The sequence below is a fragment of the Prunus persica genome, chromosome G6, assembly GCF_000346465.2.
Source record: "Prunus persica cultivar Lovell chromosome G6, Prunus_persica_NCBIv2, whole genome shotgun sequence".
Taxonomy (NCBI): domain Eukaryota; kingdom Viridiplantae; phylum Streptophyta; class Magnoliopsida; order Rosales; family Rosaceae; genus Prunus; species Prunus persica.
This window is the reverse complement of record NC_034014.1, coordinates 10,219,088-10,246,783: the sequence shown is the minus strand read 5'-3', so window position 1 is coordinate 10,246,783 and position 27,696 is coordinate 10,219,088. Positions and strand designations below refer to the sequence as shown.

The following is a 27,696-nucleotide window of genomic DNA, read 5'->3' as shown; positions in this document are numbered from 1 at the left end:
CGACGTTTTTGAGGCCAAAGGGCATCACTTTATAGCAGTAGAGGTCTCGGTCCGTAATGAAAGAGGTGTGGGCCTGATCTTCGGGGTGCATGAAGATCTGGTTGTAACCTGAATAAGCATCCATGAAGCTAAGGAGGGCGTGGCCGGCTGTGGCGTCGACTAGCTGGTCAATGCGGGGTAGCGGGAAGCTGTCCTTTGGGCAGGCCCGATTAAGGTTGGTGTAGTCGACACACATGCGCCAGCCCTTTCTTGGCTTGCGGACCATCACGACATTAGCCAGCCATGTAGGATAGTCAACCTCCCTGATGAATCCGATGCTACTCAATCGTTCCACCTCCGCCCTCATGGCCTCATAGCGCTCGGGATCATAAGCGCGACGCTTCTGTCGGACTGGTCTGACGGCAGGATTGACGCTAAGCCGATGGGATATGATGTCTGGTGATATGCCAGGCATGTCATTGTAGGACCATGCGAAGACTTCGGAGTTGAGGCGGAGGAAGGCGACCAAGTCAGAGCGAAGCTCTGGCGAGATGGAGGTGCCGATCCGGACTTGTCGATCCGGGATATCGTCATGGAGGGTAACCAGTTCCAGGTCCTCCATAGGTTTGGCCTGTGGTGTGATGGACTCCTCCCTTGGGTCTTCAGGTGGTTCTGTGCCAGCTTGAGGAGGGGCGGGAGCCTTGGTTATTGTTAGGGCTTCACTCCTACGTTGGCGATTGGTGGATTTGACGGCTGAAGCATAGCAGCTTCGGGCTCCGAGTTGGTCGCCGCGCACCGTGCCTGGGCCATTAGGAGTGGGAAACTTCAACAGCAGCATATGCGTGGAAATAAAAGCTCTCATTTGGGCCAGGGCTGGGCGGCCGAGGATGACGTTGTAGGCTGTGGGGCAATCGACGATAAGGAATGGGGTAGTGATCGTCGTCCGCTGGGGTGCGGCCCCAATTGAGATAGGGAGATGAATGCTGCCAATGGGCTGGACCACATCACCCGAGAAGCTCACAAGGGGTGTGATGCTTCGGTCGAGTAGGTGAGGCGGGACCTGGAGTTCATTGAAGCACTCGGCAAACATCACACAGACCGAGCTGCCAGTGTCCACCAGGATACGCCCAACGTCGAAGTTAGAAATGTCAGCCCGGATAATGAGTGGATCGTCATGGGGGAGGATAACACCACGCTCCTCCTCCTCGCAGAAGGTAATGGGGGCCCAGCCAGTCCTGTGGGTCTTTGGCAATCGTCCCTGCTCGGTGGTGAAGACCTGGTGCGCATAGGTGGAGCGGACATAATGTTTGATGGAATTGTTAGAGGTGCCAGCCAGGGTAGAACCTCCGCTGATGGTGGAGATCATGTTGATTTGTCGTTGGTGAGGGTTAGGCGGGGCTGGTATGTTGCGCACATAGTTGTCCAGCTTACCCTCCCTGATGAGCCCTTCAATTATGTTGCGCAACGCAACACAAGACTCGGTGTCATGGCCGCTGAATTGATGAAAGCGGCAGAAGACCCCCGTGTTTGGCATTGGCTTGTTGGATGGTCTCCGGGGGGTAGCTTGGGGATGATGGGGGCCTCGCGCATCAGGACGTTCTCATAGGTGGTGTTGAGGGTGGTAAAGACCTCGAACCTGGGCCTGGGTGTGAATGGAAGTGGGGCCCGATCAGCAGGCCTAGGAGGGTTGCCTCCGCTAGAGTGGTGGTGGTTGCCATGTCTGCCACGTTTGTTATTACCGAAGGGATGCTGGTAGCTATCCTTCCGCTTATGTTGTTGGTTGTCCTAAGTACTCGGGGCAGGGGTAGAATGCTGAGGTGGGGCTGGGGCGGGTGCTGAAGCATGTGGAGGATCAGCGAAAGCGTTGCGCATCAGGTTAGCTGGGCCACGCTTGGTATTGAAGTATTCGGCCTTAGCATGAACTGCTGCCTGCTTCATCAGCTCTGCATACGTGTTCCAACTGTTGCTATGGACCAGGTAGCGGAAGTTGGACTCGCGGAGGCCGCTCTTAAAAGCGCCGAAGGCAGCGCGATCGTCAGTGTCTGGGCAGCGGGAGTATTCATGACTGAAACGGGCTGCATATTCCCGAAGGGGTTCGTCCTCAGCCTGCCTAAGCATATACAAGTCGTCGGCAGAGTATAGGCGATCAGTCTGGATCATAAAATGGTCCAGGAACGTCTGCTTGAGACTATCGAAGGAGTTGATGGTGCAGGGGTGGAGCCTGTAGAACCAATTCAGGGCCGCGCCGCTGAGGGTGGAAGGGAAAAGGAGGCACATGCCTTCATCAGTGAGGCCTTTGCACCCAAGGGCAGACTGGAAGGAGTGGATGTGGGTGAGAGGGTCCTCCGTGCCAGTGTAGAAAGCGATGCTGAGGGGCTGGATATCCTTCTCCTGGTGGTAGTGGAGGATGCGTTCGGTAAATGGCCCGGGTCGTGGTTTTGCCCAGAGGGGTTGATGGCTGCGATGTTGTTCGCTTTCCAGGCGCCGGACCTTTTCGAAGAGAAGCCTCATGGCCGGGTCGGCATGAGGAAGAGTTTCAGGCGCCAAAGGCCTAGGGGCGGGGCAGACAGGGACTGGGGATTGTTCCCAATTTTCCAGCGCCCCGGTGTGGTAATTTGGCTGGGTCTCTGAATTATAAAAGTCCCAAGTATCCGAGTCCCCGACACCTTCCTCGTCGGGTATGCGGATGGGGGCTGGCGAGAGGCCCAGGTGTGTCACCCGTGGGTCTTCGAGGTTGACAGGGATAGGGATCGGCCTTGGCTGACGGTCCGAGAGGCGATCCCTGCAATCTTGGTAGATCCTGACTGGTTCATGGGGCCGGTTTCTCGGTGGGGGAACGCAAAGGGGTCGTGACTGGGTTATCTCCGGATGAAGGTGGTCTTTACCTTTGCGGAGCCTAGCCTGGGCCGAGGCACTGTGGCTGGAATGTACTGGCTGGTTCGGCTGAGTAAGCCCAACGTTCTGGGTGAGGTCTTGCTGGGCATCCTGGGTGTGAGTCCTTTCCCAGTTCCGCTTTAAAACACGGTAGTCATGTTCTAGCTCAATGTTCTTGCAATGAAGGTGCTCGTATTTTTCCGACATTTTAGTGACACTGTCGCGGAGGCGCTCCACTTCTGCCTGGAGAGTGGCATCTTCCGAAGATTTCCTTCTAGAAGTACCATCGCGGGGGGTATGGTGCTGGGTATCGCGGCTATCCTCGGTCGGCATAGCAGAATGTGGGGTGAAGAAGAGGCGACGGGGCCTGAGGGGTGAAGGAGCCAGCTGGGCTGATAAAGAGAGAGGGGATTCAAGTGTCGAATTCCCACAGACGGCGCCAAACTGTTGATGCTCAAAATGGCCCTGCCAATATTGAGTCCAACTTAGTGATTAGATGTGCTGAGTCTTCGGCAGAGAAGAAGGCTGAGGCCCTTGGTGAAATGGGTTGGTGAGAGACCTGTAGAAGGTAAAAAAAGGAGAAGCAATCGTTAAGCTTCGGACACCGGTGTGGTGCCGGCCGAAGGTTCTCCGATGCCTAAGTCAGTTACAAGTAGTAATTCTGGCAGAGTAACAGTAAAAGTGGGAGAGTAGTTTTTTGTACCTGGGTACTGTTCCCTATTTATAGGGAGGTGAAAGTAGGAGTTTTGCACAAAGTTCCAATGTGAGACTTTGTGCAAGCCATTGTGGTGGCGACACGTGTCCTGGAGATTAGGTTTGGTAGCTGAGAGCTTCGGCAGGTGTCTGGCACCTCGGAAGTGCGTCTTCCTTCGGCATGGGAGAAGGCGTGGCTGCCTTGGTGCTAGTTGCTTTGATGCTGGGTCTGCTCGGTTCATTATGGTGTAAACAAGCTTGATAAAATATCCTTCACAACTACTATTTGACGCTACAAGATTAGGAAATTTCGAATTCCTGGCTGCACTTTTAAGCGCTTATCCTGATTTATTCTGGGAACTCGACGAAAACAAACGGAGTATAATCCATGTCGCAGTTTTGCATCGTCATGCAAGTATCTTCAATCTAGTGCATGAGATAGGCTTTATCAAGGACTTCATAACGGCAATGAGTGATGATGAGGATAACAACATATTACATCTGGCTGCAAAATTAGCACCTCAAAATCAACTCAATCTTGTGTCAGGAGCAGCTCTTCAAATGCAGCGAGAGTTAGTATGGTTTGAGGTACTTCTGCTTCTATCCTTGCAATCTCTACTGTTGTTGCATTTGTTCTTATAAGATACTTAATAATGTTGCCAATGTATGATCGTAACACATTCATATGGTGTGACTCAAATTACAAGGGTTCATAATTTAGTGCATAGTTTTAATGAATACGCATTTATATGCATTAATATTTCCATATGCAGGAAGTTAAAAAGATTGTGCAACCTCTCTCTACAGAGATGAAAAATAAGAAAGGCAAAACACCGAGAGAACTATTCACCAGTGAACATAAGGGGTTATTGCATAAGGGAGAATCATGGATGAAGAACACTGCAAAATCGTGCATGCTTGTCGCAACCATTATTGCCACTGTCGTGTTTTCGGCTGCATTTAGCATACCAGGCGGCATAGCTGATAAAACAGGAGCACCAAATTTCGTAAAAGAGACAGCATTTCTAATTTTTGCAATATCAGATGGAGTAGCCCTCTTTTCCTCTTCAACTTCCATGCTGATGTTCTTGTACATCCTCACCTCGCGGTATGCAGAAAACGATTTTCTCAAATCCTTACCGTTGAAGTTAATGGTAGGACTCGCATCACTCTTCATCTCCATGACATCCATGATGATAGCCTTCAGCACAGCCTTCTATTTATCTTGTCACTGCGGATTAGGTTTCGTCTCGGATTTTATATTTATATTTGCATTTGTTCCAGTGGTCTTGTTCCTTTTTTTGCAATATCCACTCTTGCCCGATATGTTCTTGTAGACATATTGTTCAAGTCCTATATTTCAGCCAAGAAAACATATGATCCAATAGAAAGTCACGGTCTCAATGTGAACGCTCCAACTGAAACCTTGCCTCCACAATCATGTATATGTCTGTATATTCTAGCTTAGTTTTGTAATAAAATAATAGTGATCATCTACAAATAATTGGCGCTTAAGTTTTGTGTGTATGAATTGAAATCATCAATGGAAAAATCAACGATACTATAACCAACTTAGCTCTTGATTGAATTGTATTTCTTAGTCCTAATGTTGAAATCCAACCTTATAAATAGTAACGAAGAAGGAGAGTGCGTCAACACCAAATCTTCAAAATTCATTATTTATCTTTATTCTTTGCAAATTTAGGTTTAGTGTAACTTAGGATATGAGTAGTTGTAATTTAGGGCCTGTTTGGTATCTTATTTTAAAAAATGAACTCAAAACTTATGATTTTTTTGTTAAAATATTAGTTTTTAAATACTGATTTTAGGATCTAAAAACTTGTTTGGTATTGAACTCTAAATTATTTTTAAGATCTAGAAAAAAATTGAAATTAAAATAACAAAATCAGAAACACTAATTCCTAAATTGAAATTATCAAAAGAAAAGGAGAGAGAAAGAGATGGGAGAGGGAGAAGAGAAAAAGAGACCGGAGAGGGAGGAGAGACAAAAAAACTATAAAGAGTTTGGCTAATATTTTCAAAAGGTTTATTTTTAGGTAGAATATTTTTTAAATATATTAGCTATTGGTCTAGGTTTTACTATTACATTTTTGTTTTATTAAGTTATGTAGTAATCTACGCTCACCGACGGATCCACCATGGGGTCAATGGGGTCAGACGACCCCATGACAGATCTAGAGTTTAGTGGTAGGGACTGGCTTTTGCCCTTGGCAGCCATGGAAGTGACCCCAAGGAGAAGAAGAAGAAGCTTCGGAGGTGGCAGCTGGAGCAAGAAGAAAGAGAGAGAGGGAAGAGAGATGGAGCAGACGGAGGAGAGAGAAGAAAGAAAAGAAGAAGAGAGGAAGAAGGAAAAAGAATAAAAACAGAGAGGGGGAAAAAGGAAGAAGGAAAAAGAATAAAGAAAGAGGGAGACGGGAGGAGAGAGAGAGAGAGAGAGAGAGAGAGAGGAAAAAAGAATAAAAAAGAGAGGGAGTGATTAAAGAGAGAGAGAGGGGAAAATATAATAAAAAAGAGAGAGGGGAAATATAATAAATATCTTTTTCTTTTTTTTTTCTTTGTTTTCTTTCAAATCCTTCTAAATATTTCAACAATATTATCAATAATTTCAACATTTTTTCTGTTTCAAATGTCGTATAATAACAAAAAGTTCTAAATATGATGAAGAAAATATATTGAAAAAAGATTGCTTATATAAAATAAAATGTAACAACAAGGGCTTATAATTTATCCCAAAAAAAAAAAAAAAACTCACTCCTGTGGGTTACCTCTAGTTTTCAGTCCATACAATTTATTGTTCAAGCCTAAAAATCTACAAAAACCAACCAAAATCCACAAAAACTCACCAAATTTTCTTAATACATTTGTACTTGAGGTAAATTTAGCCCGTCCGATTTTGCAATTTCTGGGTCCGTCCCTGTCCACCACCAATATCTCATCCCTTCACATCGCCGCCAAGGGTGCTAGCTGTCGTTCACCAACAGCCGTCTCCGTCGCCGCCACTATTTTTGTGACCCCACGAGTGGCAATTCCTGCATCCGCCACTGTCTACGCTATTCTTTTAAGAGAAAACTCTTTATCCATCACTTTTGACCAAAAAAAAATTTATAAAAAAATCCGGCCCAGGCTAAGCCCTTTGAAATCTTGACTGGGCAGAACCTAACTTAAAAAATTAAAAAAGCCCATAAAGCCCAGCCCGATGATGAACCTTATTTCCAATCACAAAGAAGACTTCAATTTATTTTTTTGGGGTTTGAGTCGGGTGTGTATTTTATTTTACCCGTTTTTAGTTGAAACCTATTTAAGCCACTTTTTAATCTAATTCGTCCATATTCATCCAACGGCTCACATGACCGTCAGCAACACAACCTAGAATAGCGTGACGAAGAGTGCGAGGCCCAGGATAGCGCCTTTAGACCCAAAAAAATGACACTCGCGACTCGCGAGCGTCTTCTTGTACTCTGCTTCGATTTTGGCGTCTCCTTCTTCTCCTCTCCTCTCCCTGTTGAACGATTCGTGGCTCCGATTCTGCCGTAGGTACGCTTCTATGGCTCCTCTTCCCTAGATAACTTTGATTTATTTTCTCTGGTGTTTGAGTGATTTTAGTGTTGATTTTGAGTTGAACTGGAACTTGATACATTTGGTGCTTATTTGTGATTTCGTTATCTGGGTTTTCTCTTCTGAGCTTATTTGGGATTTTGCATTTTCACTGCAACAATATGATTATACTTCCAGTTGCTGAAAATTGAAAGGGTTTTATTTCTGGCTGGGCCGCCAATTGGTTTTGTTACTCAAACTAGCTTTAGTTATTGCTTGGAATGGAACACTTGGGGTTGGGGCCAATTCTATTGTTCAGCTTTGAATTTTTTTTAAAATCTGGTTTCTTATATTTTACAAAGAGCCAACTCAGAAAGTTAGTTAATGATAAATTCAGCCACACTTGCATTTTCAACTTAGTATGCTCTCTGTTCTAAACTCAGCAGTATGTTGCATTAGGTTAGAAACATTGGCTGATGTAGGTACTTCTGTTTGATTCTAAGTTTTGGGATTTTCATGTTTGGTTATCTGAATCTTACTGCAATGGGTCTTTTGGCTTAGTTTGATTGGTGTTTTCAATGTCTTGAAGGAGATTCTATTTATTGGTTCTAATTCTAATCTATATTGCACGGATATAGATACGGATACACTAATATGATTCGCCAATATTGCAAAACTCTAAAAACTAGAATACGGGTATGGCTTCGTGTGAATCAAATACATTTTGATAACAAAAAACGAATCAAATATATATAACCCAATACTAACTGCAGCTAGCTACAAAGGGAAAAATAGGGTTAGAGTTGATAGTGTGTAAGTCTGCATGTTGTAACAGAAAAAATAAAGGTTTTACTGCTAAAAAACTTACGGCACGGTTTGAAAAAAGGTTTTATTCACGTTCCAACATCAGTGAAATCGAAAGCCCAAACAATGAGACGACGTCGTCTCAGGGAAAACCTAAAACAAACAAAATCGCTTTCTCTTCGTCTTCCTCGCGCAGCAGAGCCTCACAGACGACGACGCTTATTCATCTTCCTCACAGACGACGCCTCAGACTTCTCGCGGCAGCGCCATTTCTGGACCGTATATCGGAGACTTGTCGGACGGTAAAACTTTAGGAAAAGTCCACGATACGCGTATAGCCATATCAGATACGTTTCACACGTGTATCGCTGTATCCAATACGAGCATACCCCTTTAGGCTGCCGTATCGGTGCAACACAGATTCTAATATTAGGCTTGTCCTTTTGTTTCTATGGTGTTCTGTTTCATCATCTATTATGCATAATTTCATAATGTGTATGCAGAATTTCATCATCTATTAGACATGCAAAAATAAAAGATTGCATTAACACAAAATTCCAACTGATTCATTTTATGCCCTAATATTCTCATCTGTTTTAGTTTGTCTGATTTTGAATGTTTTTGGATTTAATTGTTTTTAGGGCAAACCCAATCCTATTTAACTCAGATAATTAAAATGAAGAAACCACGAAGCACAATCTCCACATCAAGCAAAATAAAGTTCGAAGAACCGGAATCTTCGTCTTCATCCGAAGATGTAAGTAATCAAAAGAAATTTTTTTTTTTTAATTGCTATTATATTTCTTATTGTTGTGAAGAAGAATCAATTTTTGCATTTGATTTTCATTCTTTTTTATATTTATAATAGGAGGAGGAGATAGAGCAGGAGCTTGCAGATGTGACATTTGGAGAACTGCAAAAGGCACGCGCAAACGGGTCCCATTTAGTGCACCTAAAGCCCAAAGAAGAGAAGAAGGGTGGTAGGGTGAACAAGAACCGGTAATTTGAGCATACATTAGATTGTTTCCCATTGGTTTTCATTGGGTTTTTCGTAATGCAATTGAAGAGCTGAATATGTGTGTGTATGTTTGCTTTTGAAGGCCAATGGAGGTTAGTTGCAAGAAGCCCGTTACAAGATTTCGAGAGATCATTCAAGGTTCAAAAAAGGTGAGCTTTTGATATGAAGATGTTCTGCTTTGTGATTTTATGACTTAATTAAGATTCAACCTTATTTTCGGTACACCTTTCTGTTTTCCTATTGGGTTACAAAGGTTTTCATGAGAAAATATTGATAACTTAAATAGTTTACCATGACAAAAATTGACGATAAATAACTGTAGCTTGTTTCTTGATTTTTGTTTTTATGTTTTTTCTATGACCTATTTGGAATCAAAACCTGGTGTGTTATTAAGCATGACATAGGAGGATAATGGTTTTTAGTATTTGATGTGGATTCTATTCTTAGGATTCATTTCTCCTAGAGAAGTTCTTTTTGTATCAAAGTTATGTTAAAGCGAGAAAGTGGATGAGCAAAGTTGTGAGTAGTCAATCTATGATTAGAGCTAGTTATTTCCATACCTAGGCAATTATCTTATTAAGACAACTAATGGAGTATTGGAGTAAAGCAGAAGGCTTACATGTTCTTCGTTTAGTGTACTTTGGTTGAAATTATTTCTTGCTATGTTCAGGTGGTACGTGACCCACGTTTTGAATCTTTATGTGGAACACTGGATGTTGACGGGTAGGCTTCTCTCTCTCTCTCTCTCTCTTCCCCCCCCCCCCCCCCCACCCCCAAATTGTGGTGTGTGTATAGATTACTTTATTTGGGCTTCTCTCTTTTTATGAAAGATGAGTTGCTACTTCTGGATTATCCGAAGTACCAAGGCAAAAATGAGTTGCAATTATTTTGGATTCAATAAAATTTATGCTACTTAGAAAATGAAAAGGATAACCTGCATTCAACAGGTTTAGGAAGAGATATGACTTTCTATTTGCAAACGAGCTTCCTGCCGAGAGAGAGGTAAAATTTCTTAAATATGTTATATGTCTTCAGTTTCATCTCTACATGTTTATTATTTTTCTCTGATTTTTGTGTTGCATATGACAGGAACTGCAGAAGCAAGTGAAGAAATCCAAGGACCCAGAAGTCATTGAAGAACTAAAGAAACGCATATCTTGGATCGTAAGTGCTTGCCTTCAAAAATATATATTTGATAGATTCCCTCATTTATCTGTCCTTGCTATATATTCCTTTTAACTCTCTATTTTGCTTGAAAGAAAAATTAGAGAAACTGGCTGTGTCACTATTCAGTTTTCTTCATTGTTGTGTCTTTTCAGGATAAACAGCTCAAATCTGAGTCAGCCAAGCGCACTGAAGCTGCAATACTGGCCGAGCACAAGCAAAAAGAGAGAGAAGCAGCAAAGCAAGGGAAACAACCCTTTTTTCTTAAGAAATGTAATACTCTCTTGCTCTCTCTCCATCTGTGTGTGCATGTGCATATGTGTTTTGTTTCAATAGTCTATATTTCTGGATGGTACTTGGCAGATGCAAGAAAAAGCAAAATATTTTAGATCTCTCAATTTTAGATTCACTATATGAGGAATTCTAGACCCCTTGACAAGTGAACCCCAGGATCTTATCATCTGATTATTCGAATCCCTTGTTTAACATTTTTAATTATTTGCAGCTGAGATCCGAAAGAAACGACTTATGGAAAAGTATAAACAACTCAAGGTAAAAATTTTCGTTTTGTCATGATATTCAAAATACTTTGTTGGGACTAGTACTTAGTCATCTTGGCTTTGGCAACAAACGTAATATTTTTAAATGATCAGGGATCTGGCAAGCTTGAAGCCTTCATCGAGAAAAGGCGCAGGAAGAATGCTGCAAAGGACCACAGATTCATGCCATACCGTAGGCCTGACAACACTGAGCAACAAATTTAATGACTTCACTTGGTTCTGGAGAAGCAGAGTAAATTTTCTTATTAGCTGAGTGGCATTGGGAGACTACTGGGTAGTGACATGGTGAGTTTGCTTGGAAAGATGCAAATTTCAGTAAATTTTGAAGAAAAGCACCCAAAAGTTTTTTTTTTTTTTTTTTTTTTTTTTTTCACTATTTGGAATTTAGTTGTCAAATTTGGATGTGGGTGACAGGGTGCCAAAGAGTAATTCCAATGAACTTTTTATTATTCGGAGCTGCTATATTGCTCACTATTTCATTCCTTCAGATGCAAATAGTAAAACTAATATTTTTTTTTCTCAAAAATATATCAAATGAACTTTCACCCTCTCTCTTCCCCACCCAGCCAACCCCAAAGCTTTGATGAAGGTAGGAGCCTTGCTGCTGGTGGGAGAACTAGTATTAGTGAGCATACAAAGAGTTGTGCCAGGGGCCATTGGAGACTTGTCGAAGATTCAAAACTGAAAGAACTTGTGGCCCAATATGGTCCTCAAAACTGTAACCTAATAGCTGAGCATCTTGATGCCATTGGGAAGCATCATCACTCTCGAAACCCAACAATCCATCACCATTTCATCTGCCAAATACAACACCATTCATGAAGCCAAAACTCGTAACAGTTTCATCTCCTCACACTCAGAATCAAATTTAAAGAATTGTTGAATAAAAATCAAATTTACAGATTGATTTTTTTAAGGAAAAAATTGATATGATAATCCTTAATCTCCAGAAAATAAAAATTCATTGTCTACAGAACTATCATAATCCCATCATCCTTCACGAAAAAACTGGTGTCACCCTTTGATGTCGTTGCAAACCCACCCCCACAACGTCATCCGGCATCATCACAAACCTTCGATTTACGAAACCCAAGTGGTTGGGTCGTCGCCAACCTCGAAAATTGAGCGATGTCGTCGCAAACCCAGATGCCGAATATGCCATTATGTATCTAACGCCACGCAAATCTCAAATCGCCGACCTCACCATCAAAATGAGGGGGTCCAAATCTATTGGCTACATGTTGTATTGCGGACCTCACATAGAGAGACACAGAGAGAGAGAGAGAGAGAGACACAAGGTTGCTAGGGCTTTAGTATTTGCTTGGGCTAGGAGGAGAGGACTAAGGGAGAAGGAGGTGGTTGGGTGGTTCTTTGGGCGGCAACATTATTTTTAATTATTTTTAAAATACAAGGAATTATTATTACTGTTTTACCCATATAGAGTCCACGTGGTTAAAAAAAGGGATCTCATGTTTGATACATCAACATTTAATAGACTTATTAATGGTTTGTGTAACGGAGTGGGTAAATTATAAATTTTCCGGGAGTTTGAGTATGTACTTGTAAATGTCCCTAAAGGTGGGTATGAACTTGAAAATGACTTTGGTGGGTCTTTAACCTTATAAATAAAAACTTGAGAGTATGGTGGCCCTTAGAAAGATGTAATTTTGATATATATATATATATATATATATAGTCTCCTTCTATTGAGAGATTGTTCAAATAATTTTATTTGAGGGACACCCTTTAGGGTACTCTACGATTTTTTTTTTAACGATCCAAACAGTCTATTTTTCAAGTCTTCATTTGTAGATCATCCTTGCAAAAAATCAGACAAATTAGAAACCGTTTCGACATCTAATTGTATCTACAAAATCAATGAACACGGTGCTTGAAGAAAGTACTAAAATTTCAATAATGTATTGATGACATTGTTTTATGTGTAAGGAGAATAATAGATGTCATGAGAAAAAGAGAAAATGTTAGAGAGAAAGTTGCTAGCATTCCCCTTGGCTTAAAATACCACCCTTGTTACAATGTCACTATTCAAAAAAGCTTTTTTATTTTAAACCGAAAAACACATAGTGGCTTTAGCCAAAAGCTAAGATCAGAAACCTCAATTAAAACTAATCCTAATTAAGAATGAATCTAAACTTTCCTATAAATTATAGGGTTTTCTGTTTGCAGGGAAATAATAAGGTGTGGAGCCGTCAAACATGGAAATGATTGCTAGGAGAATAGTTAAGGAGTTAATATTCACTAGAGATGAATGATTGGAATTTTCAAAATGTGTGTGAGTTGATTTGTCATATGATTAGTGGCATCTAAATCTATGACCCAAAACTCATGCACTATACTAACATTTAGAGCAGTAGAAAAGGCATTCAGGGTACCTGAGGTTTCTTTAGGAGAAAGGTTTTGAGTTTCAGCAAGAAATTCAGCAAATTTGCCAAGCAAGGCTGTTGAGTTCTCCTTTCCCACATTGTTTACTCCTTCACTGTCATTACTCCTTTTTGTTTTTTGAATATAGAAGGCAAATTCATTGATAAGATCAACAGGATTGGAAGTGAAGCTTCGAAGTCCGTTGTTTGAAGATTGCATGATTAGCCTTAGAAATTGATGTCTGAAATTTCTTCTGAGTGCCCTTGTTATCGTTGATAAAATTGAGAGGCATCAATTCAGGGTGAAGGATCCAATATCTCTCCTTCACATGACCAGTGTTGTTGCAATAACTGTACTTTAAATCTGGCATCTTGCCTTTGTATACTTTCTCCTTAGTGTGTTTGTGATTAGACAAATATGCTCTAGTTTCATAAATATTTGTCTTGGTTTCAATGTTCATTGAATTATAGCACAAACACTTGTAAAGAATGGCAGCTCAAAATTCATAAGACTGTGACTGCGAAGATCTTCATTTGTTGAGTTGAGTTCTCCTTTCCCACATTGCTTACTCCTTCACTGTCATTACTCCCTCCTTTCCTTTTCAATTGCTCTCTGTTAGGAAAATCACAATCTCCCTAAAATGCCTTGCTGTATTCTCCCCTCACAATGTCATTTTTCAGGATATAGCCACCAAGAAGATGATTGGTGAATGGTATCTTGACGGCCTCTTTTACCTGTCCAAGGATTTTCAAACTACCAAGGGATTTCAAGTCAGTTCCAATTTATTCCAGATCAAAGTTTGTGGCATCAACATTTATCTCACTCTTCAGAACCCATTCTATCTATTTTGTTTCCTAACCTAGTGAAACAACAGACCACATGTGACTCTTGTCAATTGTCTAAGTCTGCTAGGTTGTCTTTCAATTCCTCTATGTCTTGAGCTAATAAACCCTTTGAGATTGTACACTCTGACATCTCCTTTGAATCTTAATTTTGATGGTTATAAATATTTTGTGACTTTTATCGATGATTTCTCAAGAACCACTTGGTTATATCTCTTAAAATTCAAAAGTGATGTATTGAATGTTTTTAAGGACTTCCATAATCTTGTTAGAAATCATTTTTCCACTCAAATTCAAACACTACGATCAGATAACGTCACTGAATATATGTCCAATCTCATGACACAATACTTAAACACACACGGAATCATTCACCAAACAAGTTGTGTAGGTACATTGAATATATGTCCCATCTCATGACACAATACTTGAGCACACAAGGAATCATTCACCAAACAAGTTGTGTGGGTACACCTCAACAAAATGTGGTAGCCGAAAGGAAAAATCATGATTCACTTGAGAAAACTAGAGCTCTAATGTTTCAAATGTTCCAAAAAGATTTTCGTCTCAAGGAGTCCTCATTGCTAGTTACCTTATTAACCATTTACCTAGTAGAGTGTTGGATTTCAGATCACCCCTTAAAGTTATGAAGGGAAGGAAGATTGACCTATCTCATTTAAAGGTCTTTGGTTGCACCTGTTTCGTTCGTATTCAGGCTTCTCATCAGGATAAGCTTGATCCAAGAGCTATCAAATGCATGTTCTTGGGATATTCTTCAACATAGAAGGGGTATAAGTGTTATAACCCTATATCTCTAAGAAATTCATCGTATCAAGAGATGTTTGATTTGATGAAAAAAATCCTTATTACCACAAGACTAATGAAGCCATTGTTCAGGGGGATACATTTTTTGATTTGTTTGAGTGCCTACTCCTGCTGCAAGTACTGACTCTAGTCATCCTATGCCCTTCTATTGCTCATCCTTCATCTCATGAGCCTGAAGTTGAAATTCAAAATGAACCTGTTGAAGACTCAAACAATTCTCGTAATCATCATAAGGACCAAAGCAATATAGAATCCTCTAATGCACCCTTGAGACGTAATCCTACGCGTGATCGTCATCCTCCTTCAAGGCTGCATGATTACGTCACATACACTGTCAAGCATCCCATCGCCAACTTTGTATCTTATCACAAGTTCTCACCACATCATGCTGCCTTCCTCAGTGTTGTTTCTAGTGCTCACGATCCACAAAGCTTCCAGGATGCAAATCTTCAAGTAGTATGGAGAAAAGCCACGCAAGAAGAGTGGCAAGCTCTTGATGATAACAACACTTGGAGTGTTGTTAAGCTTCCCAAAGGAAAGAAGTGAAAGGACCCGTCCCGAATTTTTCATAAATCCGAGGCGAACCCTTTGAAATTCCTGACATCACTCCGATGCCAGGCCCACTTACTTAGGGTCAAGACTTCCTGCCGAAATTTCGGCAGAGTCTCCCCTATAAATTGGACATTTTCTAAAATTACAACCTGCATAAAAACGCATTTAATATTCACAACTGGCAGCATGCACAATATAATTTCATGCAACTTCACATAAATGGCCTTCGGCCTTCCAATAATTCTCAACCAACTACCAAACCATTCAAATACAAATTATGACTAACATTTAGTCTGCGGCTGCACCTAATAACCTTAGGCTGCCTACGTACCCTCCTTGAGGGATCAAGCCACACGTAGTTCTTCCCTAAAACCCAATTCCACACTTGGGCGATACCTTATTTCATTTCTTTGGATTTCATATAATCTCCCCATACGCCGGTACAACCAACGCCACGTATGGGGTCTGTTAACACACCGGATAACCTACGCCACGTGCGACCATGCCATACTATCATAATATCTCCCCATACGCCGGTACAACCAACGCCACGTATGTGGTCTGTCTCAACGCCGGATAACCTACGCCACGTGAGACCTGCACATCATATCACAAATCTCCCCATACGCCGGTACAACCAACGCCACGTATGTGGCCTGTCCCAACGCCGGATAACCTACGCCACGTGGGACCTCAACATCATATCACATATCTCCCCATACGCCGGTACAACTAATGCCACGTATGGGGTCTGTCGACACGTCGGATAACCTACGCCACGTGCGACCTCAACACAATATCACATAATCTTCCCATACGTCAGTACAACCAACGCCACGTATGGGGCCTGTCTCAACGCCGGATAACCTACGCCACGTGAGACCTGAACATCATATTACATATCTCCCCATACGCCGGTACAACCAACGCCACGTATGGGGCCTGTCCCAACGCCGGATAACCTACGCCACGTGGGACCTAACTTTCACTTGGTGGTACTTGTAGTGAAACCAAAGTCCGGGGAGGTACCTAAGGTAGTGCGTATAGCACTCCAAACTGTCATTCTAGACTCTTTTGTACCCTTGTACAAACATATTATAATTATAATTATAAATATTAATTCTAATATTATGTAACCCTCCACAATAGTCTAGTACTCGATAATCTCCCCTGGAAAGGTGAGATTTCTCCGGGAGACTCACGGTCAACCAAGGGTCAAACTATTCTAACCCTGGTCAAACGGACCTGCGGAACCCACGACCTCCAATTTCCGATCCGAAAGTCCCTATGGGTTCTACCAGGTATAGAACACTTGTCCTGCAAGTTTGGTTCAGATCGGACGATCGGATTGCTCACGATCGCACGATCTGACGGTTAATATAAAATATAAACTTTAAAATTATTATTCGGAACATCCGGGGCTCCGATTCACAATCCGTGAATTCCTACACGATTCTAGAATTACCTAGATTAACATATATTAAATTTGGGTCCATCCAACGGTCTCAACCTATCGAACCCGGATAACGCGCAATATGCGAATATCCGTTCGATAGTCAAACGATGTCCGAATTGGGATCCGCGAAATCCTACGCACTCGTGACAACCTAAGGATCTCATCGGAACATGGTGCTACTTTTTCTACAGTGCCCACGCACCGCCGCACGCACCGGCAGCGCGTGGGTGCCCAAAGCGATAATGCTTCGCCGGAAAATCTTAATATCACGGCTCCAAATTCCTACCCTAGGTATAACACCCTATTTGGAGCCACTTTTGTTCTTGGACCTACCCCAAAAAATGGCCGGAAATGGCCGATCACGGCGGCCGAAGTTCAGCCGATTTTCAATTCAAAAATCGAGTTGGCTACGCTAAGAATCGATCCAATCCTACCCAACAATCAGCTAGAAGAGCTCGAGAGGTTCAAGATCCATACCTGGGTCGACGGAAATGGTGGCCGGAGGAGGGAGATCGACGACGTTAAAGTTTCGATGACCTCCCGACGGTTTTCTGCATTTTCCGGCCAGCACAGGCCGCGTCGCCGGCGGAGAACGGTCGGGGAAGGAAGGGGGGACAACGGCGGTTCGAAGGCACCGGTCCCGTGGCCGGTGGTGCCCTGTGGCAGCGCCGGCGCCTCTTGGAAGGCGACGGCCGCTGGAACGGGAGAGAGGAGAGAGAGAGATCGCGCGGGAGAGAGAGAGAAGTCGCAGGAGCGAGAGAGAGAGAGAGAGAGAGAGAGAGAGAGAGAGAGAGAGAGAGAGAGAGAGAGAGAGAGAAAAATCAGATTTTATAAAAAATCCCATTTCGAAATATTTACGATTATGCCACTGGGTTTCTTTTGACCATATCTCTCTCGTTACAACTCCGATTCGAGCCCACTACGTGTCTATGAACTCGTCTCAGTACGACCTATCCAAAAATACTAGTCACTGCCCCAAACTCTCTCCGGTTAAAAATATGACCAAAATGCCCTTAAATAATTAAATAATTAAATAATGGTTAAATTTGGGGTCGGGGTGTTACAAGAAGGCTGTTGGCAGTCGATGGATCTACAAAACCAAGTTTCACTCCGATGGATCTATTGAAAGATACAAGGCAAGATTGGTAGCTCGAGGCCTCACTCAAATGTATGGTGTGGACTATAAAGGGACTTCTGCTCCTGTTGCAAAAAGGAACATAGTTCGTGTGTTGTTGTCTATTGTATTCAATAAAGAGTGGCCTATATAACAAATGGAGGGTGAAAAATGCATTTTTGCACAGGGATCTTGAAAAGGAAGTCTTTATGAAGCTTCCACCTAGTCATCCTCAAAGCAATAATTGTAAACTACACAAATCTATTTATGAATTAAAACAATCCCCACGTGCATGGTATGCCAAGTTGAGTTCAGTTCTAGAGGCAGTTGGCTTCCAGAGTAGCAATGCAGATTCTTCTCTATTTGTTCGAAGTGGATCCGTTGGAAAATTGGTGGTCCTCATCTATGTTGATGATCTCATTGTCACGAGTCAAAATGCTGATGCAATCAACAATCTGAAATGGTATTTGCAACAGAAGTTTGCAATCAAAGACCTAGGAGTCTTGAAGTACTTTCTTGGCATTGAAATGGCCACTTCACACGAAGGGTTATTTTTAAATCAACGCAAATATGTTCTTGATCTTCTTAAAGAGTCTGGCATGCTTGACTCCAAACCTGCTCATACGTACTCCTTTAGACAACAAACTCAAGCTTGACATGGAAGGTGAGCACCTTAACAACATCAGCTATTATTAGAGGTTGATTGGTAAGCTTATCTACTTAATTATCACTAGACCAGACATGACATACGCAGTTAGCATTGTGAGTCAATTCATGCATTCTCCCACCATGTTACACTTGAATGTGGTTAAAGAATCTTGTGGTGCCTTAAGAGGTCTGTTGGTCATGGTATACTCATGAGAAAGAATGATAATGTTCACATCCTTGGGTACACTGACGCTAATTAGGCAGGGAACTTCTTGGATTGAAATCAACCACAGGATATTGCACCTTTGTAGGAGGAAACCTGGCCACTTGGAAGAGCAAGAAGCAATATGTCATTGCTCGTTCAAGTGCAGAGGCAGAGTATAGGGCAATGGCTTTTATTGCTTGTGAACTCACTTAGGCTTTTGTCATAATCAATCCATGTTTCTCTTCTGTGACAATCAAGCAAAGCTCCACATCCCCTCTAATCCAGTCTTCCATGAAAGGACCAAGCATATCAAAGTCGACTGCCATTATATTCGCACTCAAGTTCAATCCAAAGTGATTCAAACACAGTACACTCGAAGTTATGATCAACTTGCGGATATATTTACCAAAGCCTTACCTACGGCTCAGTTCCAACGGCTACTTTCCAAGCTTGGATCAATCAATCCTCTTGATCCAGCTTGAGGGGGAGTATTGAAAGTCAACTATGGGCCGATTACTTCTCCTAGGTTGTTGTCCTAGGTTGTCATACAGTATTTAGTCAGTTTGTGGTTTCTTGTATTAGGCACTCTGTGGTTTCTTGTATTTTACGCTTCCTTAAGTCAAGGAGCTAATTGAGGCTTTATCTAGGAAAGGAGTGTGGTTAGTTGTGCCTCTTATCCTATATAGTGTTCCTTCTCTATAAATTACAATTACAATCCAAACAACATTATTGAATTTCATCAATTTCTCCAGGACATATATATGCATAAACATATGAATTGTTTTACCTTAATCTAATGGTTTGTAGTTAATCCAAAAGAAATCTCATGACGAAAAATCTAATCAAATCCAATCCCTAGTTAGATTCATGCTTTTTTTAGTCTTATAGGTATTTGAAATTGAAAAACTACTTATGAACATTTTTAAAATCATTCAGTGGAGTATGTTTAATACATTATAAAATCAAAACAACTTTCTTTAGCATTTAATTTATATTTTATATTTACGTCTATCAAAATGTTTGATTAGATCAACCTTGAAGATAAAGGTTTCATGTTTCATTATTTGGTTTTTTTTTTTTTCATTATCAAAACCAATTGGATCGAATTGGATTGGATCAAATATAACTAGATCGAATTGGACTGGAAAATCCATATCCCACCTACATTGGATTGATTTTGAATTGGCCAAATTGTATCGGTTTTGAATCGAGGATACCACTTGAAGAAATTTTTTAAATGGGAGGGAGAGCGAGAGGGCATTATTACTCTTTTCCAAAAATTCTTAAATGAGATCCAAGGGTCCTATAAATGAGATCCAGGGGTCCTCATAAAACGGTTTGAAAGTGGATCCAAAGGTCCTATAAATAGGAAGATAGAAACCAAGAAAAACAATAAAATTTCAAATTCAAATCTGTCATGGATTTTATATGCTGATATGGAAGTAAGATCAAAGTACATGAGTCAATATTGGATCCTACACTAGAGATTAATTGAAATTATTCAAGGATTAAAAGCCAATTTTCTCACTGGTAAAAAAAGGAAATCACTTTTTTATTATTATTATTATTACTAGCCTCTCTGCACGCGCTTTCGCGCTTGCGAGAGGCATTTTTTTAAAAAAAATTTAAAATTTTTTTAGAATTAAAAAGTGTTCCATAAAAATAGGATCCATTATTTTTTTTATTTAATTTTAATTTTTTATAAAAAGTGTGAATTTACCATATTATCCTCATTTAATTAATAAGTTTAGTTCTTAATGTTTGCATTAACCAAGGATATTTTCTGGTATTTTGAATGTTTCACCATTCTCTGCCTTTTGCTTTATATATATAGATAAACCATACACCATTGAATTTCTATAAACAAAAAAAAAAAAAAATCAAAAACTGACAGCTGGCCCTATTAAATTTAAGTTTGATTACTAAATTACTTTCATACCTTTTGAGTATTTTGAGTATTTTTATGAGGTTTTGAGGTTTGGTTTGTTGTAATAAATTGATGACAGTTTTGTAATTTATAAGAAGCTAAAAGTCTCTTTGTTATATTGTAAATAAGTTTTGGGTCTGTTTTTAAAGTCCATTTCATATAGGGTATTTTTGTAATTTGAGCCCCTATATTGGGTATAATAATGAATCTCCCTAATTTTAATTCTTAATGTTTGGATGAACCAAGGGCATTTTTTGATCTTTTGAATGTTTCACTATTCTCTGCCTTTTGCTTTATATATAGATGAAATAATTAAATCTTTTCATTAATTACAATAAAAATAAAAGATTTCAGCTAGGGAGTGATGTGGCTTCCACCCGCACAAATTAAGGGAATTTTTAAAATATATGAAAACTGTACCAAAAAAGTTTTTATTTATTTAATTTTAAATTCATAAAGTATGCTAATAATATTTTAAAGGATTTACAGGTTGAAGGTCTTACACTAAAACTCAAAATTAGATGCTACTTACAATGATATAAAATTTATCATTTTGTTTGAGTCTTCTCCATATACATTTTATGACAATTAACTCAAAATTATGAATTTAGTGAACAAATTATGCTATGAGTCTTAATAATGATATATAATTGTACATAACCGTATATAAAAATTAACAAAATTATATATCATTTTTCACTTCTCCTTTAAAATTATATATCATTTTAAACCTGAAAATCTTGTTTTTGTATTTTAATAGAACTATTCGGCAAGACAACCAATAAAGCTCTTGCCAAGTTTAACGGTATTAATACAAAAATATAATTAATAAGTTTCATAACCATGTTAAGGGCAATAATCACCCAACATTATTAACAACTTTATTGCCAAAATAAATATCGGAATTGAAAAAAGTGTGATCATTAGGCAAAATATGGAAAATTAATTTCAACAAAGAAAAAATAAATTAATTTTTGTATTTTAAAACAGTATATGCACGTAAAATAGAATAGGCATTTTTTGTATACCAATGTGTACACAATCAAGAAGGCTTTTTTTCTTCATGAATTGGCATTTCTAGATTAAATAAAACAATAAACAGACACAATACAAACTCTGATTTCTAAAGAACAAAAAGACAAGGTAGATAAGATCATGAAATAGATTTCCATTTTCATTTATGGTTATTTATTTCTTTATTTAAAATTTGACAAAACTAAACAAGTGAAAAATGATAAGTTTATGTATTGTCTCATTTCACAAAATTCAAACCAAGTTAATTTATTGGAATCACATACAGTTATAGCAATACTCACATTTGCATAAGATGAAGTATTAATTGGTAGCACTTATCTCGCAGTATATGATATTGGACCCTCAATATGTCGATTCCAGCATAACTCCCGCTTGAAAATATGTAAATCTCTATTCCATAAATAAGATAAGCTTTGGACAAGATCGTTAATGCAATATATATGTATAATTACACAAAATACTCGTAAGACACCACATATAACATAACTTGATCCATTTTCCAGAGCCAAAGATATAGTTGATATCCAACATAAGTAATAAAATGATTACAATATTAATATACCAACGCTATTGAAATAAAGTCATTAATTAAACATATTAATAAAATAAGTTGTAGTCTAAGCTTTGTAAAATATCAATTTGTCATTCCAAATGAATGGCCAGTGTAAAGCTTCAGAGTAAATTAATTAAAGAAATAATTTATTATTATTATTTTATTCAAAACAAATGAAATATATTAATTAAACCTTAAATTTCATCAATGCAAACTCTCAATTATAAAATACAAGTGTGAAATTGAATAACGTACACACTAAAAACCATAAATTCAATGTGTAGCGGAATTTATACAAAGAAATTATGTCATAATTATAAGAGTCGCGATTTCAAAGCATTAATTTAAAACATATATGATTTATAATTCAGACTTATGGTTTCACATATAATAAATAAAAAAACAGTTCTTTTGTTTCAACTTCAACAATCATAACAATATAATAACTCTTAGAGCATCCACAATCATGCTCTCTATTTTTTAGTTAAATTTTAGATAAAAACATATAAAAGTTATTTTAGGAGCTTTCAATAAAATTTAATTAGTTTAGGGAGTCATAAATGCAAAATTGGTCCATCTCTATTAAAAAATAAAAGTTTGAAATATTCATTAAATAAAGCAGCATTAAATTATAGGGAGCCAATAGGATTTCTTTCTCTCTCCTCAGATTTAGGAACTCCTAGAGGTCTCCCTATTTTAGGAGGTGAATAGGGAGCATGGTTAGAGTAGTATATTTCCAAATCCTCTTTAAAATTTGTCTAAAGAGGTGATTTAGGGAGCCCATTGTGGATGCTCTTATACTCTTAAGTAAAATCTATAAACAGACTCTTAAAATCACACTTTCTTTTTCGTGAATAAAGAAAATTTACAACAAAAAAAATACTACAACATGTATTTGAGTTTAATAAGTAAATAGAATAATCAAGTTGTTTATATATACACTAGCCTCTCTGCACGCGCTTCTGCGCTTGCGAGAAGTTTTTTTTTTAAAAATTTAAAATTATTTTAGAATTAAAAAAGATAATGGATAGTTGTGTTCCATAAAAATAGGATCCATTATCTGAATTTTCTTTTAATTTTAATTTTTTAATATGAAAAATTGTGAATTTACCATATTATTCTCATTTAATTAATAATTTCAATTCTTAATTTTTGCATTAACCAAGGGCAATTTTTGGTATTTTGAATGTTTCACCATTCTTTGCCTTTTGCTTTATATATATAGATTATTATTTTTTATTATTGAACCGATTGGCTTGTACGTAACAAGCGGTCCCTAATTAAGTATATGCAGAAGTTTTTTAGCCCTGCAGATTAAGATTCAAAAACAGAAGTTTCGTACCAGATTATCTAACTTCTTTTAGATATTTAGACCTCGGCATCCATATTGGTCAAAAAATAGATCAATGACCACAGAATCGTAAAAACCACAATCACGCACAAGAATAAGGGAGTCTTGAAGGCTAAGAGAACGCGAGAGAGAGAGAGAGAGAGAGAGAGAGAGAGAGAGAGAGAGAGAGAGAGAGAGAGAGAGAGAGAGAGAGAGAGAGAGATCCCTTTAGGATGATGAGGCGGGCACATATATAGTTTTCATGTCCGATAAGGGAGGCCCAAAACTTGGTGTAAACACTATCAAACCAAAAACACACTGAAATATAGCAACAGTTGTGGAACAGAATCAAATAATACATATACTGTGTTTCTTTTACACATAGCTGGGATCTATACTGTGTTTCACAATACAATAATGGTAACTGAATTAATGAAGGAAATTTGAATGAAAACAACTTCTGCATTTATACATCTGCAAAACGAGCAAGCATATTTGCAAATGCCCCATTATTTGCCCAACAATATATAAACATTATATTTAGAACCTGCTGCATAATTCTTCACTTGTTCCCTTTCTTTTTCCCACCTTTTCCGAGACACCCCTGAAGATTTGGAAACGAGGAACCTTTCTGAGAAGGCGGCTGTGGCGGAGGACCATTGCTAGGCCAAATTGCTTTAGTGACGTCGGGATTCTTAGAAGACATATTGATGCTAGCTAGCTTTTACTTTCTTTCTGGTTATGCTTTTGGTTTGCCTTTTTGAAACCAGTACGGTATTTATAGCCCTAGCTAGTATCCTAATACCAGTTAGTTTCCACTCAATTACGAAGAAAGAAAATAACAATTAAGATCCAAACAACTCAATTTATTTTTATGCTAAATTGGTTTCAGACTTTGCATTGCAGTTCAACACAAGTGGTCTTCGTGCTAAATTGGTTTCAGGTTTGATCAAACCTTTGATTGTTGAATCGCATGCGCTTGCTTGGAGCAGTGGTTTACTCGTCGTGAACAACACACACATTCCGGGAAAATGAAAATAAAATTTTGACTGGGATTTTTTATATGATAATATTATTATTACTTGGAATTTGACATTGGATTTACATTACATTTTCATTTCAAAGAGATAGAAATAGAAAGAAACCGTCAAAGTTGCCGCACAATTTCTCATATTCTTCCAGGAAACAAGGGGTTTATCAGTCGATCAGATTCAGACCGACCCCTAACAAATCTGATCAAATCCACCCGAAGAGAAAATAAATAAGATGGAAAAATAAGAAAATATATTGAAGGTAACACCCGTACTTAATCTTAGACGAAACCCAGAACATTTTCCTCGCTGTGACCAACCAAGTTTACATGTATGCATATATATATATATATGTATGTATATGTCAACACGCTTTTACATTTGGAGATCTCTAATTAATTATGTAACTTCCACTTAAACTCACAGCAAATCCTCTTACAACCAGGAATGGGGCTGAAGGTTTGAATTTTAAGCACCACATCACCACATTACAGTATTCCCCAATTAAAAAGATCGCAGTAATAAGCATAAATTTCTCATGTTGTTTCCCAGAAACCATGGATTGATCGGCCGATCAGACTGACCATTACGAAATTAGACCTACGTGAAAATTATGTACGTGGTCGTGACCTGAAAGAGCCGTGTGTCAAGTGAAGAAGAAACAAGAAAATAAAATCAAGGATTAATATTTCCAACAGTGGGGAATGAAATGAAAACTGGGTTGGTTCAATTCAAGCCACGTTTATATATGGTCAACACGGTTCTACGTACATTTTGAGACAGCTAATTTATTGTATTGTATGTAAGTTCCACTAAAGCTCATAGCAAAGTCCTCTTTAAGTTATGGCCATGAATGGGCATGGTGAGTTGAATTTGAAGCCCCCAACCCTGCCCAAAATATGGTTACTTTCCTGGTGATTGTTTTTATTTTATTTTTTATTTTAGCAATTATGGAAAAATCTAATATTAATATTAAAACAATCAAGTATGCCTCCATTAAAATTGACCCAATAATCGATTCTCACTCTCGTACATATCTTTTCAAGTCCATCCACATGGTAATAAACAAATGCATTAATTAGCAAATTGAATCTACTTATTCTGTTTGGCTTGGCATTTTTGTTCTTGTTTAGCATTGTTTTCTTGTTTTTTTTTTTTTAAAAAAAAAAGTAAACCTCGGCGGTACGAGGCCTTTATTTTTTCTCTTGGAAGTATTATTAGTAGTTTCTCTAGACAATAGCTTAAACTGATCGGTACACAACAATGCCATATTGAACAAGAAAATGCCATCTTCTGATTGGTCAGCTTAAACCGTAGTTTCTTTTTGGACATGACCAGTGCCTTGTTATTTGTTAATTATGTGTACTGGTTTCTTTAAGTGATGATGAGGGGGCCGCTTATCGCTTGTTTGCTGCGCTCTTGGTTTCTTTCTTTGGCATGTTGTCTTATTTTAGGGTTACTACTTTAAAACTACAAATTAGTCATACGTCATGTCTATATATGTCGCTTTTTTCCCCCCTTTTTAATAGGTCGTTGTGGATTCCAGTTGTATATAATAATAAGAAGATTTATTACTGTTTAATCTAAATCATAGGCTAAGAGATTGTCTTTGAGGCGAGCATACCACTATAAGATTTGCTCACTACTTTAATTCAAGTTGTACTATTATCATTTTTCTCAATACTTGATATATGTCTATGAGCATAACCATGGTTCCACAAATGCATAGCAAAGAGTTAACCATAGTTAAGCCCATGAATACGTGTCAAGTGTTGAGAAATGTGATGAGGCACACCTTGGATTAAAGTGGTGAGCAAAAATATTTCCTCTATACATAGGAAGATAGAAACCAAGAAAACCAATAAAAATTAAAATTAAAATCTGACATGGATTGTATTGTTAAATATAAGAGAGACAGGCTAGCAGCCCACTATTAGCAACACCGATATTGTGCCCAACTTAAGCACCTACAAAGCTCAGTAGGTACGGGGTTTTATCACAGAAAGCCTTGGTGTTATTAGGATTGGAACTACTTATAGTTGTAATTTATTTAGTCAAGTTTTCAATGTGGGACTTTTTATTCTTCAATACACCCCCTCACATGTGGGTGGGAGGCTGGGTCTAGGTCGAGGCTGGGTCAGAGAAACGAGCCAGCCCCACTATTAGCAACACCGATATTATCCCCAACTAAACCACCTACAAAGCTGAGTAGGTGTGAGGTTTTATCACAAAAGGCATCGGTGTTATTAGAACCATTTATTATAAGTTATAATTTATTTAATCAAGTTTTCGATGTGGGACTTTATATTCTTCAACATGTATATGCTGATATGGAAATAGGATCAAAGGGACATGAATCAATACTGGATCCTACATCATAGATTAATTGAAATTATTCAAGGATTAAAGTCCAATTTTCTCAGTACTCAAAAAATGAAATTTCTTTATTTTATTTTATTGAACTGATTGGTTTCTACGTAACAAGCGGTCCATAATTAAGTGTATGCAGAAGTTTTTTAACCCTGCAGATTAAGATCCAAAAATAAAAGCTGTAAATATTTAGCCCTGCAGAAATTTTTTAGCCCTGCAGATGCCTTTGTAATTGTTATAGAATTTTTGGATTAGCTAATCAAAACAGTATTTCAAGACAAAGCAGATTAAGTTGAAATTCAGAATCATCTGCATTATTGTACCAAAAAGGATATTTGAAGGCCTTTTTGATTTTTCCTTAAGATGAGCTACATATGGTTGGAAAGATGACACATAGAGCTCCAAGTTTGATATTTTTCCAGAATTTATTGAGAAGAGGAACGAACCCAAAACATGCATGCAAACAGACCGCAGTGAAGAAATTGTCAAACCAGGCCAACAGCCGTGCAGTCAAGGAATATCGATCTTTTCAAGGGTTTTCATTGCGAATTGGAAGCAGAGCCTTAGTCCATTAAAAAGATCAATTTCTTGGCTTCAATTTAGTGTGGTTAAAGTCTTCATTTGGAGTTGGAAATCCTATGTAAAGCTGCACAACAACTTAGAGGTATGGCAGCACATGGGCAACAGCAAGTTGAAAAATGCCCAACACCTTTGGACAACCAACAACTAAAGGAGATAGCAACCCACATGTGTAGCAGCAAGTTGAAGATCAAGTGGAA

At 38.8% G+C, this 27,696-nt stretch overlaps 1 protein-coding gene and 1 pseudogene across 1 annotated transcript; both read left to right on the top strand.

Moving 5' to 3' along the window:
• Positions 3,193-4,934, top strand: LOC18772825 (annotated as a pseudogene).
• On the top strand, positions 6,928-10,983 carry LOC18775453 (ribosomal RNA processing protein 36 homolog). The gene is made up of 10 exons (XM_007205821.2): positions 6,928-7,101; positions 8,547-8,662; positions 8,774-8,904; positions 9,006-9,072; positions 9,594-9,646; positions 9,871-9,925; positions 10,013-10,087; positions 10,243-10,360; positions 10,593-10,639; positions 10,741-10,983. Exons 2-10 carry the CDS (start codon positions 8,582-8,584, stop codon positions 10,849-10,851), a joined length of 738 nt encoding a protein of 245 aa, XP_007205883.2. The 5' UTR covers positions 6,928-7,101; positions 8,547-8,581; the 3' UTR covers positions 10,852-10,983.

Bases quoted from the DNA above. Each gene is read 5' to 3' on its own strand.
- LOC18775453 (XM_007205821.2), top strand. From the start codon at position 8,582: ATGAAGAAACCACGAAGCACAATCTCCACATCAAGCAAAATAAAGTTC. The intron at 8,663-8,773 runs GTAAGTAATCAA...TATTTATAATAG, and splicing joins CTTCGTCTTCATCCGAAGAT to GAGGAGGAGATAGAGCAGGA. The intron at 9,073-9,593 runs GTGAGCTTTTGA...TGCTATGTTCAG, and splicing joins TCATTCAAGGTTCAAAAAAG to GTGGTACGTGACCCACGTTT.